This window comes from Arachis hypogaea, chromosome 12, assembly GCF_003086295.3.
Source record: "Arachis hypogaea cultivar Tifrunner chromosome 12, arahy.Tifrunner.gnm2.J5K5, whole genome shotgun sequence".
NCBI lineage: Eukaryota > Viridiplantae > Streptophyta > Magnoliopsida > Fabales > Fabaceae > Arachis > Arachis hypogaea.
In genome coordinates this window covers 6,817,640-6,829,129 of record NC_092047.1, presented here as the reverse complement: position 1 = coordinate 6,829,129, position 11,490 = coordinate 6,817,640, and the positions used below count along the sequence as shown (strand labels likewise).

Below are 11,490 nucleotides of genomic sequence, written 5' to 3'. Positions count from 1 at the left end.
TTGTATTATTTTATTTTTGTTATTTAAAAAAAGTTTGATTAAAAATATTTTAAGAATAAATAAATTTAAAAGTGTAAAAGAAACTTTTTTATTGAATTTTTTACATAGAAATATGATTAAAAAGAGAATGTTCAATTATGCAAATCAGATCAAATTTTTAATCATATTCAATCTGATATGCGTACACCCTTAATTTAAATTTATGTTCTTTGCAAAAAAATAAAAAATAAAAACAAATTTGTAAAAAAAAAAAGACTATTAAAAAAAAAAATAGACCATTCAGAAAAAAAAAAAAGAAATTCCTAGCGCCTAGCGGTAATGCGGTATAGATAATCCCTTGGGTTTTAATCATAAAATTTAGTTTGATAAAACTTTTAATTTTTAAAAAAGTTTATAAAAATTAACTTTTAAAAGATAAATTTTAAAAAATGATAGTATTTATGTTTAATAAATTAAATTAAAATAACTTTTAATAAATACAAGTAATAATAATTATGTTTGGTAAAATAATTTTTAAAATTTAAAAATAATATAATAAACATAAATATAAATATTAAATTTAAAAATTAGTTAACATGAGATTTTATTAAATTTCTAAATTTTAAAAAATATAAGTTAATTTTTAAAAATTTTATTTTAAGCACTTTCAAAAATATCCCATTTTTTAAAAGCTGAAATTATCTTTTTTATTTCCCAAACCAAGCCTAAATAGAAGAACAATGAGAAAGAGGCATCCAGCATGGAGAAGAAGCAGAAGAGCATTGACGACATCCTCCCTCTTGACCTGATTCACAGAATCTTACTGAGAGTGCCGGCCAAGCATCTCGCTCGTCTCAGGTGCGTTTCGAAGCTCTGGTACTCTCTAATTTCCGATCCACAATTTGCGGAATTGCATTTTCACAACTCTCCCGCAGCCACCAACGCAACCATCTTCATAGACCACATAAACCGCACTGTGGCTTACTTCGTTTACTTAGAAGCACTATTTAGTGACGACATTGATACATCACCCGTAAAAGTGGTGCCTCCCCCTTTCAAGAAGAAAAAGCCACCTACTGATTTTGAGTTCCTGGGATCCTGCAGAGGCTTTGTTCTTTTACATCGAGACCCACATTTTCTTGTGGTATGGAACCCACTGACTGGATACAGCAAAAGAATATCCTACTCTCGTATTGCTTCTCGTTGTGTGTACAAGGATATTAGCCTTCCCTGCAAGTTCTATCTGTATGGATTTGGTTATGATGCTTCACAGGATGACTACGTAGTTGTTGTAGCTTGGCAGGATAAGGATTACCATTATCACTTGGATTACTTGTCCTTGAGAACCAATTCATGGATTAATCTCGATGCTGCATTCTCCAAACCCTCGGGTGTTTTTGACATCAATTCTTGTGGGTTGTTCTTGAATGGTGCTATTCATTGGCTGCCTCACTCTCCTAAAACTTTTAGGGATGCTATTCTTATCTTTGATCTGAAGGAGAGGACTTTTTCAAGGATATCTGGGCCGGAACAACCTGTAATGAGTGCATTCTCCTATTCAAATCTCGCCCTACTAGGAGGCTGCCTAGCCTTGTATTATCGCAATGATTTTAGCCATAACACTCACATATGGGTGATGAAAGAATATAAAGTGCACTCATCTTGGACTCTCCATGAGATTCCTTGCAAAGTCTATCAGCTATTCTGCTTATCCAGTGATGGTGATATTATTGTAAGAGGTTATGATGAAGTAGAAGTAGAAGTAGGTTACTTCATATATAATGTCAGAAGAGACCTGCTCACACATTTTGAAGATCTTTTTTATTCATTCCGAATAACGGATACTGTGTATACAGAGAGTCTCTTGCCATTTCCTAGTGACATTAAGGATAAGGATAAGAAGAAGAAGATGAAAAAGAAGAGGAAGGAAAACAGTATGTAACTATTCTTCTATGCTTTGCACCAAGTTATTCTTGTTAGTTTTCGTTGCATTGTGATTAATGAATAAGTGATGAGTAATATGTGTTTTGCATCAAATTCCAATCAAATGTAACTTTTGTCTATGGTTGGTGAAATTTGAATTTATCAATGCTTAGGGAATCATTGATCACTGTTTTGCTTCCTAAAGCCTAGTCTTGTGGTAAGGGGTTTTAACTTTTAAGTTATTTCTTTTTTTTATTTATTTTCTCAGGTGTCATGCAATGGTGATTTTTTCTGTAGGCCATCAGAATCAGAAAGATGTCAAACAAGGAAAGAGAATTTAGAGAGAATGACTGACCAACAGAGACACTTAATTCTACTCTAAATAAAGTGTAGGATTGACAAGTTGAGCTGGAAGAAGCTTTTAGAGAATTTTATTTTATTTTTCTTTTGCTTTAGAGTATGATTTCCCTTCCAACTATGAATGTGAAAAACTGGAACATTTAAAAATGCAAATAGAGTTTCCTCTAGTTAAATCAAATGTCTTTTTTGTATTAAATATAATACTAAAATCTCTTATATTATCTGCTTTATCTATATTCAATATTTCATTGGTTGCGTTATCATGTCTACACAGAATATCACACATCAGTATGAGATTTAACATGTAAACTAATTGTTAATTTGTGAGTTCAATTTGGTCTTTAGTAGTAAGTATTTCATTATTTTGTTTGTTGGGATTACAATTGGGATATTTGTGTTTGCCACTTGAATTCTTCATTGTTCATGTAGCATGTGCTCGCAAGTCTTTCTTTCATGGTAGGTTAAGTAAACCATAAGTTTTCTACTTGTTTTTTTGTTGTATCTGGTAATGAAACCTGTAGCATGTTGATACAATTGCTATAGTGGTGTAAATTTTACATCTTTATGTAGGTCTTTCAACTTGATTTTATTCAAGTATTTCCTAGTTTTAGGATTAGCTTTTAGATATATTTTTAAGCTGGTGTGTGGACACTAAGATATGCCATAACCTGCAATAATGTTGGTAACATTACCCAATTGTGTTAACTTTTGAGTGGTTGAAAATTTGTTAAAAGAATTCTTTTCTTGTTTGATTTGGATATTTAGATGTATAACTATTAGGGAGCCACTCATATACGTCTAAAACGTCTTTTTGGATGTTTTGATTTCTACCAATTAAAATTCTTTTCATTATTATTATTATTTATTTGGTTGAGAGCTGAATGTTTGCTGCAACTGACTGCCGTTTTCTACATGTTGAAACTTTTGCTTTATTGAAAATTACAGAAGGCTTACTTCTCCATATTGAATATCAATTACACCGTGGGTGGGTTTGTTTTCCAGGGAAAGTTGCGGATTGGTGTGGCTGAGCAAACTCTCTTAGCTGCATTAGGCCAAGCAGCAGTACAGAGTGAAGAACATTCTAAACCACCTGCTGGTATTAAATCTCCTTTGGAAGAGGTAAGTTAATCTCATTGTTAGTTTGTTTTTGGTTTGGTGTTACATGGTGCAAGGAGTTAATCAGTATAAACAGCTAGCTCCACGGCTTTCCTAGCTCCATTGTCTTGGATAGGGACCCCATCTTTATGAGTCACTTTTGGTGGAGATTATTTAAGTTGCAAGGCACTACTTTATCATTGAGCTCGGCATACCACCCACAAACGGACGGGCAAAGTAAAGTAGTGAATAAGACATTGGAGATGTATCTTCGTTGCTTCTGTTTCGAGAATCCCAGGTTATGGTTCGATATGCTACCTTGGGCCCAGTATTGGTATAACACTTCTCATCACAGAAGCATCAAAATGTCCCTGTACATGGCTCTATATGGAAAACCAGAACACTAGGTCCATGTGCAGTGGGAAATTAGAGACACTGCAGAAACATCATGGGAACCAGTTGCCAACACTCGACTATACCCTGCTCTCAACCTTGAGGATAAGATTGATCTAAATGGAAAGGATACTGTAAGAAAGAGAATAACAAAATTGGATAGGAGTGAGCACTCTAATGCAAGTAATTCCACTCTTCGAACGTGCGTAGAAGCATGAGAGGGCGCATCATAAATACTAAATGGAAGGATTATGCAGGGTAGTTTGAGCCTGGTATGGTGCCATTTTATCATTTTGTTTTTCCCTTTTCTAGTTACATGAAATCCCTTGTATCTATTCTAATTAATTTTCCTCTTCGTTCAGGTCCTCATGCACTACGTGCATCGCTGCGTTTCTACTTCACTTTCTTTTCTTAATTCATACCACTGTTTCATTAGTTTAATTTTTCTTCAAGTAATACTACAAACTCATATGGTTCCAAATTCCTTGTAATTACTCATCTGAATCATCAATAAAACATTTCTTTACGTCTGTATTTAAGTACCTTCCAAAGAACAACGCCAGAAAGGAATATTGATTTCAAATACTGGGTTCGAAAAAACATAATACTCAATGAATTCACTTTCTCAACTGCCCTATGGTGGATTTGGCATGACTGAAACAATGATGTGCTCAATGGTGATGACCCTTTGATCAATGTAAAAGTCTTTGTGATGATTAAACATGTTGCACGAGATTTTGAATTAATTCTCTATACTCAAATGACCTTTAATCCAACCACCCTGCTTTTTTCCTGGACGCCTCCTCCTTCGGTGGTAATCAAGCTCAATTGTGATGCTAGCAATTTGGAGAACCAACATGCGGCTTGTTTCGGCTTGTGCGATGTGAATTGTTTAGGATTCTCTGTGATTTAATTTTAGCTTGGAGTGTGGTTGGATAAAGAAATCATCTATGAAACTGACTGTCTCAATACCTATCTCTTTGTGAAGATTTATATTATGAGGTTCTGAATAGGGACTAGACAATAAATATGTTGTTGCTAACCACATGGTCAAGCATGCAATAAGAAATCCGTATCCAGAATGGCTACAACCTTGGTCTTCTTTAGATGAGATTGTTTTAGGGGAGATGCCCTCTTCTCCTTAGTTGTTTTTGCTTTTTCTCTTTCTAGTTTTTTTTTTCTTTTGTTTCTTCAGACATTACAAAAATATCCTTTTTCATAAATGTACTATGTTCAATTTTAAAAGTGTTTCTGCAGATAAAAAATTGCTTTAGTTAAATTTAAAATATGTTAAAATGCACCACTATATGATTTGAAGTATATCATGAAGTATAGGACTATAGGTCAAGGATTTGTTGCCCCTCTCCAATGAAGGGGAACCAATAGCCCTCTTAAAAGTGTGTATAAAATTTATCTCATATCTTATTTTAAAATTTAACAACTATGAACACATAATGGACCCGTCACTCTGACAAATATTAAATATTTTGTATAAATTCAAGTTGAGATTATTATTGCTAAAATAAGATTCTTACAAAATCAACTATATAGAAAATTAATGAACTCCTACTCCTTAAAATATAATGAAATCTTTAAAAATATTAACCGTTTGCACAGCTTAAAATTTACACAATATTATTTTCAAATCAATTTATTAACTTGGAATTTCAATATCCGAATATTTTGCATTGTAATTCGGCAAAGGTATTTTTACTTTGCTGACAGCCAGAGTACTCAGTATTGTTACACTGATAAGAAAGATCCTGTTGGTCTAATGTTTTTGAGTGAAGTTGCCCTTGAAAATGTTTATGAACTTTAGAAAGCTAAGGTCAGTTTGGTTTGATTCAAGTTTGTGTGTATTGGCTTTTTAATGAGTTCATGCACATTAAACACTAAATTTTTGCCAAATTGATTTGCAAAAATATTCATTTTATATTGAACGGCTCCTTCATCTATCAAACAGTACATGGATAAGCCTCACGAAGGAAAGCACTCTACTAAAGGCCTTGGCAAGAACGAGCCTAACGAATCAGAACATGTTAAGTGGAGGGGCGACGTGACTCCTATGCCATCAAATATCAAGACTTCTGAGCTCATGTACAATGAGTATATTGTGTATAACACTTCTCAAGTAAGGTTCATGATTGGTTGGTCTATTTTTCAATGAAGTATGAGTTCTAAGTTGAAATGCTTGTTTAAATTGTATCACAATTAAATTAGGAATTTATATCTTTCATAGGCCAATACTCTATATATACTTAGTTTTACATTCATAGTTTATAATTTTCAATCAATTAACAATCAATAAAATTTTTTCATCTTTTTTTTTTTTCATTATTCTTTCACAGTTTTATTATCTTTGCGTACTGTTTATGTACTCTTTCCATTTTATTAACTATTTTCTTTTAGTGGCAGAAGCAATCATGCTGTGTCAAAGTAATAAATTTTTGATTTTATGTTGTTTTGGTTCTTCTTTTCAGTGTTTGAAGTGTTGACAGATATACAAAATCTCCTAGAAACTAAGAATTCTGACTCATCATTCTATCTATTCAGAGGATGTTGATGAAGTTACATCTGAATATAGTAAAAAATGATATATCATTTTTATTTGCTTGGTTTCTTAAAGTTCAATTATGATTTTTGATATCTAGACCTTAATGGATAAAATATCAATGCATTAGCACATGTGAAGATTATCTATTGATTGAAAGTATTTTCATACTACTAATACTCCCACACATACGGTATGTATCTGTGTTTTTAATTTCAAGTGTGAGCTCTTTCATTTTTTTACTATATAACTTCCATATTTGTAATCCTTCTATAAAGGAATGGAGTCTTGAACTCGAAGAAGTTTTTTCACTTGAAAGGTAAGGAGAATCTGATAAGTATGTTCCGTTAAGGGAGAAACTTGGTAATAGAATGCTACTATGGTACGGTAGGTTTTGATTATTATTTCACAAGAATATTAGACACCTTAACCCAAATAAATATATTCTATATAACTATTTATATACACTAAAGTATCTTAGGAGTACTTAAAGAGTACTTAATATATAACCTTAATTAAATGCATACTACATTATGAACAATAAGATGTATAAAGTTGGAGTTAAGGCACCTATAACCGTTTTTTTCTGGTTCAGAATGATAAATTTTGTGAGTATTCTTAGCCAAGGACTTAGAATTGCACCTCCTGAGGGCCCGTGACTGGCTACATGATTCTATTGATTACTCTCCATTTATATTTATCTTATTTTTGTATTTTTATGCATTTCATAATTACTTATGCAGGCAAAATCCAAATATTTTGCATTGCAGTTTGGCAAAATCCAAAATCCTTCATCTATGAAACAGTACATGGATAAGCTTACTATCACGACCGTTGATTTGTAAAATCGCTAGTGCTTTCATGATTTGTAAATAATTGTGCAGGTTAAGTTGCATTACTTGGTGAAGTTGGGGTTCTGAAGAATTGAGCATGTGGAAGGGGTCCTGCTTTTATGTGATGCACGAGTGTGGTGCTTGTTTAAGGGTCCTCTCGTGTGCTATGTATATTATAGGATTATATTACAAAATTTATAAGTATTGACACAATTAAAGAAGGGATTTTTTATTTAAATAAATTAAATATATTCAATAATTAATGAAATAAATTATTTTAAAAATTATTATGAAAATACGTCGGCCTTTTATATGTCATTTATAATGTAAACGAAATATATGTATTTATAGTATAAATAAAAATTGTACATATATTATTAAATATATGTATTTATAGTATAAACATATGAGTCAAGTTCCATGACGAGAATAAATACGATAATTGTACCCATTCCTAAAAATTGAAAGATGGAAAGAATAAATTAAAGAAAGAATCGGGAGATAACCGTTTTAATGGTGTGTTAAGGAGATAAATAGGAGATAACCGTTCGCCAATTGTTAGAAGAGGTTGATGGGGATATTGTCAATTGTTTTATTTATGGTGCATCAACTTCATGCTTTCCATCTTTTAATTTGTATGAGTTAGCACACCGTATTTATTAATAATGGTATTTTAATAATAGTATTTTAATCGTATTAATAGTGTTCCATTTTTAAAACGTCCATCTTCTCTATTACATAAAACCGTCCATCTTTTTTATTATTTAAAATGTTCTATTTTTAAGAGTTTGGTTCAATTTAAATTATTAATATTTTTTATTATTTTAAAAAAATATAATTTTATATTTATAAATACATATATTTTATTTATACTATAAATAAGATATATAAAAATTAAAAAAATATAAATATGGATATATGTAAAATAATCTCGTTTACAGTGTAAACGAGATATGAAAAACTGACGTATTTTTGTAATAATTTTTAAAATTATTTATTTTAGTAATTATTGAATATATTTAATTTACTTAAATAAAAAAACCCTTAAAGAAGAGAGTAAAATTTTTCAATAATGAACTTTTTAAAATAAATATAAATAAGAATTAAGAATTATGTTAAAAAATTTAAGCATTTTTAAAAAGAACTTTTAAATCAATGAAACTTTAAAAATTAAAAATTAAAAATTACTAAGAAAAATAAAAGAACATAATGGTTAATAGAAAAATGATTGACTAAAAATCTTTATTATACTTTATATATATATTATAATGTCATTACTTATATATGTATGTATGAGTAGTTAAAGTGGTGATATGAATGTATGAGTAGTTAAAGTGGTAATATGATAAAATTTATTTTTTCTACTATTTGAATGTAATGGACACTCATATATAAAATACAAATAGTTTAATTTATTTCCTAAATTTACGGGTTTAAATATTTTATTCCATATTTTTGTTATAACTTGACATGTACAGATAGATACCGCTGAATGAACCATGTATAAAAAAATGTGATTAAAATTTAAAGTTTTGAAAATCAAATTATCGATTTAAAAGTTCAATCAATTCAACTGTGGTTGAATCGAAATAACTGAATTATAATAAAATAACATATCAAATTATAAATAAATATATAAAAATTAAAAGTATAATTCTAATTAAAATCTCATAATCATATTAAATACAATAATAGGAGTCAAATACCCAAATATTAAAAAACAAATATCAAAGGCCAAAATTTATATACGTATAAAATTTATAATATTATATAAAATTTAATATTAATAAACTGATAGTGTAAAATAAATAACATTAAATCATCAAAAATAACTGATAAAAATTTATACGTGCTTATATTAACTATATGAATGATCATCTAAAAGGATAAATATGATTGAGTGACTATATAAAACATTTTAATTATTAATGTATCAAAATTAAGCTCTATTTTATGTTATAAAATGATAAAGAATAAATATAAAAATATCGAACAATTTAATTACGTTTTAATTTTTATTTTTTATGTATAAAAGTGTATATATTTTTTTAATTTTTGGTATATATTTAATTTAGATTGAATATATTATGTTAATACTTAATATATTAAAAATAAGCATAATTAATGGTACAATAAAAAACATTAAAAAAAGGCCTTATGACAGAAAATAAAAGACGGTAAGATGGGCTAAATTATAATTTCTTACCGAAAAGATAAAAAAAAAAAAAAAGGGATTAGGCTCAAATAAGATAGCCCATATGTCCATATAGGAAACCCTTATATTCCCCTTTCCTTTAGTATTTTATGAATTTGTCTAGTAGCACTGTAGCTGACACAGTTCTTTTTTTTTTTTTTTTGGTCAAGAGCTGACACAGTTCTTAACTTCTTATCTAAAGGTTGGAAGATTAAAAAAAAAAAGCATGTGAAAGACTGAAGGGCAGGCATTCAGTACGTCGGCCTTTTTTTGGACACTGAAATGTTAAAAATTTGTTTGGTTTATTGGTGTGTCTAGAGTCTAGACACCTATAAATAAAAATTTTGTTTTTTATTAAAATTTATTTGGTAATTATATTAAAAAAGAGGGGTCATATTATAATTTATTAACTTACACCTTTAGTTTTAATTTTACAGTTTACTCATTAGATGATAAAGTCCTAATAGCTGAACTTTATGCTTTTCATCTCTATTTTTGTTTTTCCCAATCTGAAAATAAGATTTAAGATCCTAAATGAAAAGAAATTGAGGTCTTTAACTTTTGAGGTTCTCTTTGAATCATGCCCTGGCACTCTTCCACGGTTGTGCCGCCATTGTTAGATGAGTCAGTGCCAGTAAATAGTCTGTCATTCGAAGTGGTTGTATTATTTTCACATGAAAATATTTAATGAATGCTTTATATATAGTTACGTGAGAGTAAGGCAGGGAAGGTGCCGCACGGATTTAGACGGTGCAGATCTTGGAAAATGAAAAGGTCGCCTAGTAGTTGACGATGGGGGCACTACGATGACGGCCGTAGCGCAGATCTAGTTGATGCTGGGGTCCTCAAGCTCATCTCCGACCAGATGGTTGATGCTAGGGTGCGCGAGGTTGTGGCGGAGTTAGAGAAAAGAGGGAGGAGTTGAGGGTGAAGAGGAAGTTGAAGGTGGCATTTAACATAGCAGGAAATACTTAATTCTAATTAATTTAAATTTACATATTTCTAATCTTTTGATATAAATCCACATATATTTCTGATATAACAACAATAACTATGAAAAAAATAATATTTTTAAAGTAACTCCATTGACACAAAAGCTGCAAAAAATACTAACTAACTAATTATATTAAATTACATTTAAGATGATCTTGACTATTGGACTAAAAAAACATAAAAGATCTAATGACTCCTCAATAAAAATGCGCACCAATAAGACAAACAAAATTTTGGCGTTTTGGTGCACAAACGTCTTCGGCGTACTGAATCCGTACCCAAGACTGAAACGACATTCTCAAAGAAAGAGAAAAGTAACGCAGTAAACACATATTAGTATATATATTACATCTCGTTGTTCTTATCAGGATCCGCCGTCATCGTTACAAATCCATTGCGCTTCCTCGCTTCACGTAGTTCGAAATCCACCGCACTTTCCCTGTGCTGTCGTTCTGTTGTCGCGCTAACGTTCTATGTCGCACCAGCGTCCTGGATTTGCCATTGCTGCGCCGGCGTCCTGGTTTTGCCACCGTTGGGTCGGCCTTCCAGATCTGCCGTCTTTCCGCCGTCGTCGTTCCCGATTTGTCCTTCTTTTTTTACTTTTCTCCTCTTCGTCTTTTGTTTCTCTATGCTCGTTTGAAAATCGGTCGATTTTTGGGTCGGTCTAACTCACCGGTTTTCGACCGGTTTTTCGATTTCTATCCGATTCTTTAATAGACCGATTTTTCTATTAAGTCAAATCATATTATTGTCGGTTCATGATTCGATTGATTGATTCGAACCGGTTTTTAGAACGTTGCTAAAATCAGAAGTATTAAATTTACATTAAATAATAAAACAGAACAATTTTATTCAGAAAGACACACAATTCAAATCACAGGTAAATCGTTCCTTTTCTTTTACGGGATAATACAGAAAAATATATAATTTTTTTATTAAAAAATTAAACAAAAAATATATAATAATTATCACTATAAATATTTTATAAAGTTATAATTATAACCAAAGTTTAACAATTTTTAATGTTAAAAAATATTTAAAATAATTAATATCTGTCTCAAGTAATTTTTGGTTGGTTGATCCGTCTTTTTACTCGTTCGTTTAAGTAAGTATTAGGATTTAAATTTTATCTTGTGTATGTAATAATCTATTAGTTAATAGCAGACTCT

At 30.5% G+C, this 11,490-nt stretch overlaps 1 protein-coding gene across 6 annotated transcripts; it reads left to right on the top strand.

Moving 5' to 3' along the window:
* Positions 1 to 673: 673 nt before the first annotated feature.
* Positions 674 to 4,284, top strand: LOC112726609 (F-box protein CPR1). 6 transcript variants are annotated; one of them, XM_025776058.3, is made up of 5 exons: positions 699 to 1,913; positions 2,171 to 2,291; positions 3,265 to 3,381; positions 3,455 to 4,022; positions 4,113 to 4,284. In XM_025776058.3, the coding sequence occupies exons 1-2, from the start codon at positions 740 to 742 to the stop codon at positions 2,185 to 2,187; spliced, it is 1,191 nt and encodes a 396-aa protein (XP_025631843.1). In that variant the 5' UTR covers positions 699 to 739; the 3' UTR covers positions 2,188 to 2,291; positions 3,265 to 3,381; positions 3,455 to 4,022; positions 4,113 to 4,284. The 6 variants fall into 6 exon arrangements, with proteins under 6 accessions (XP_025631841.1, XP_025631843.1, XP_072064724.1 ...); XM_072208623.1 differs by having other exon boundaries at positions 2,171 to 2,304; XM_025776056.3 differs by having other exon boundaries at positions 674 to 1,913; positions 3,265 to 4,022.
* The last annotated feature ends 7,206 nt before the right edge of the window (positions 4,285 to 11,490 follow it).

Bases quoted from the DNA above. Each gene is read 5' to 3' on its own strand.
- LOC112726609 (XM_025776056.3), top strand. From the start codon at position 740: ATGGAGAAGAAGCAGAAGAGCATTGACGACATCCTCCCTCTTGACCTG.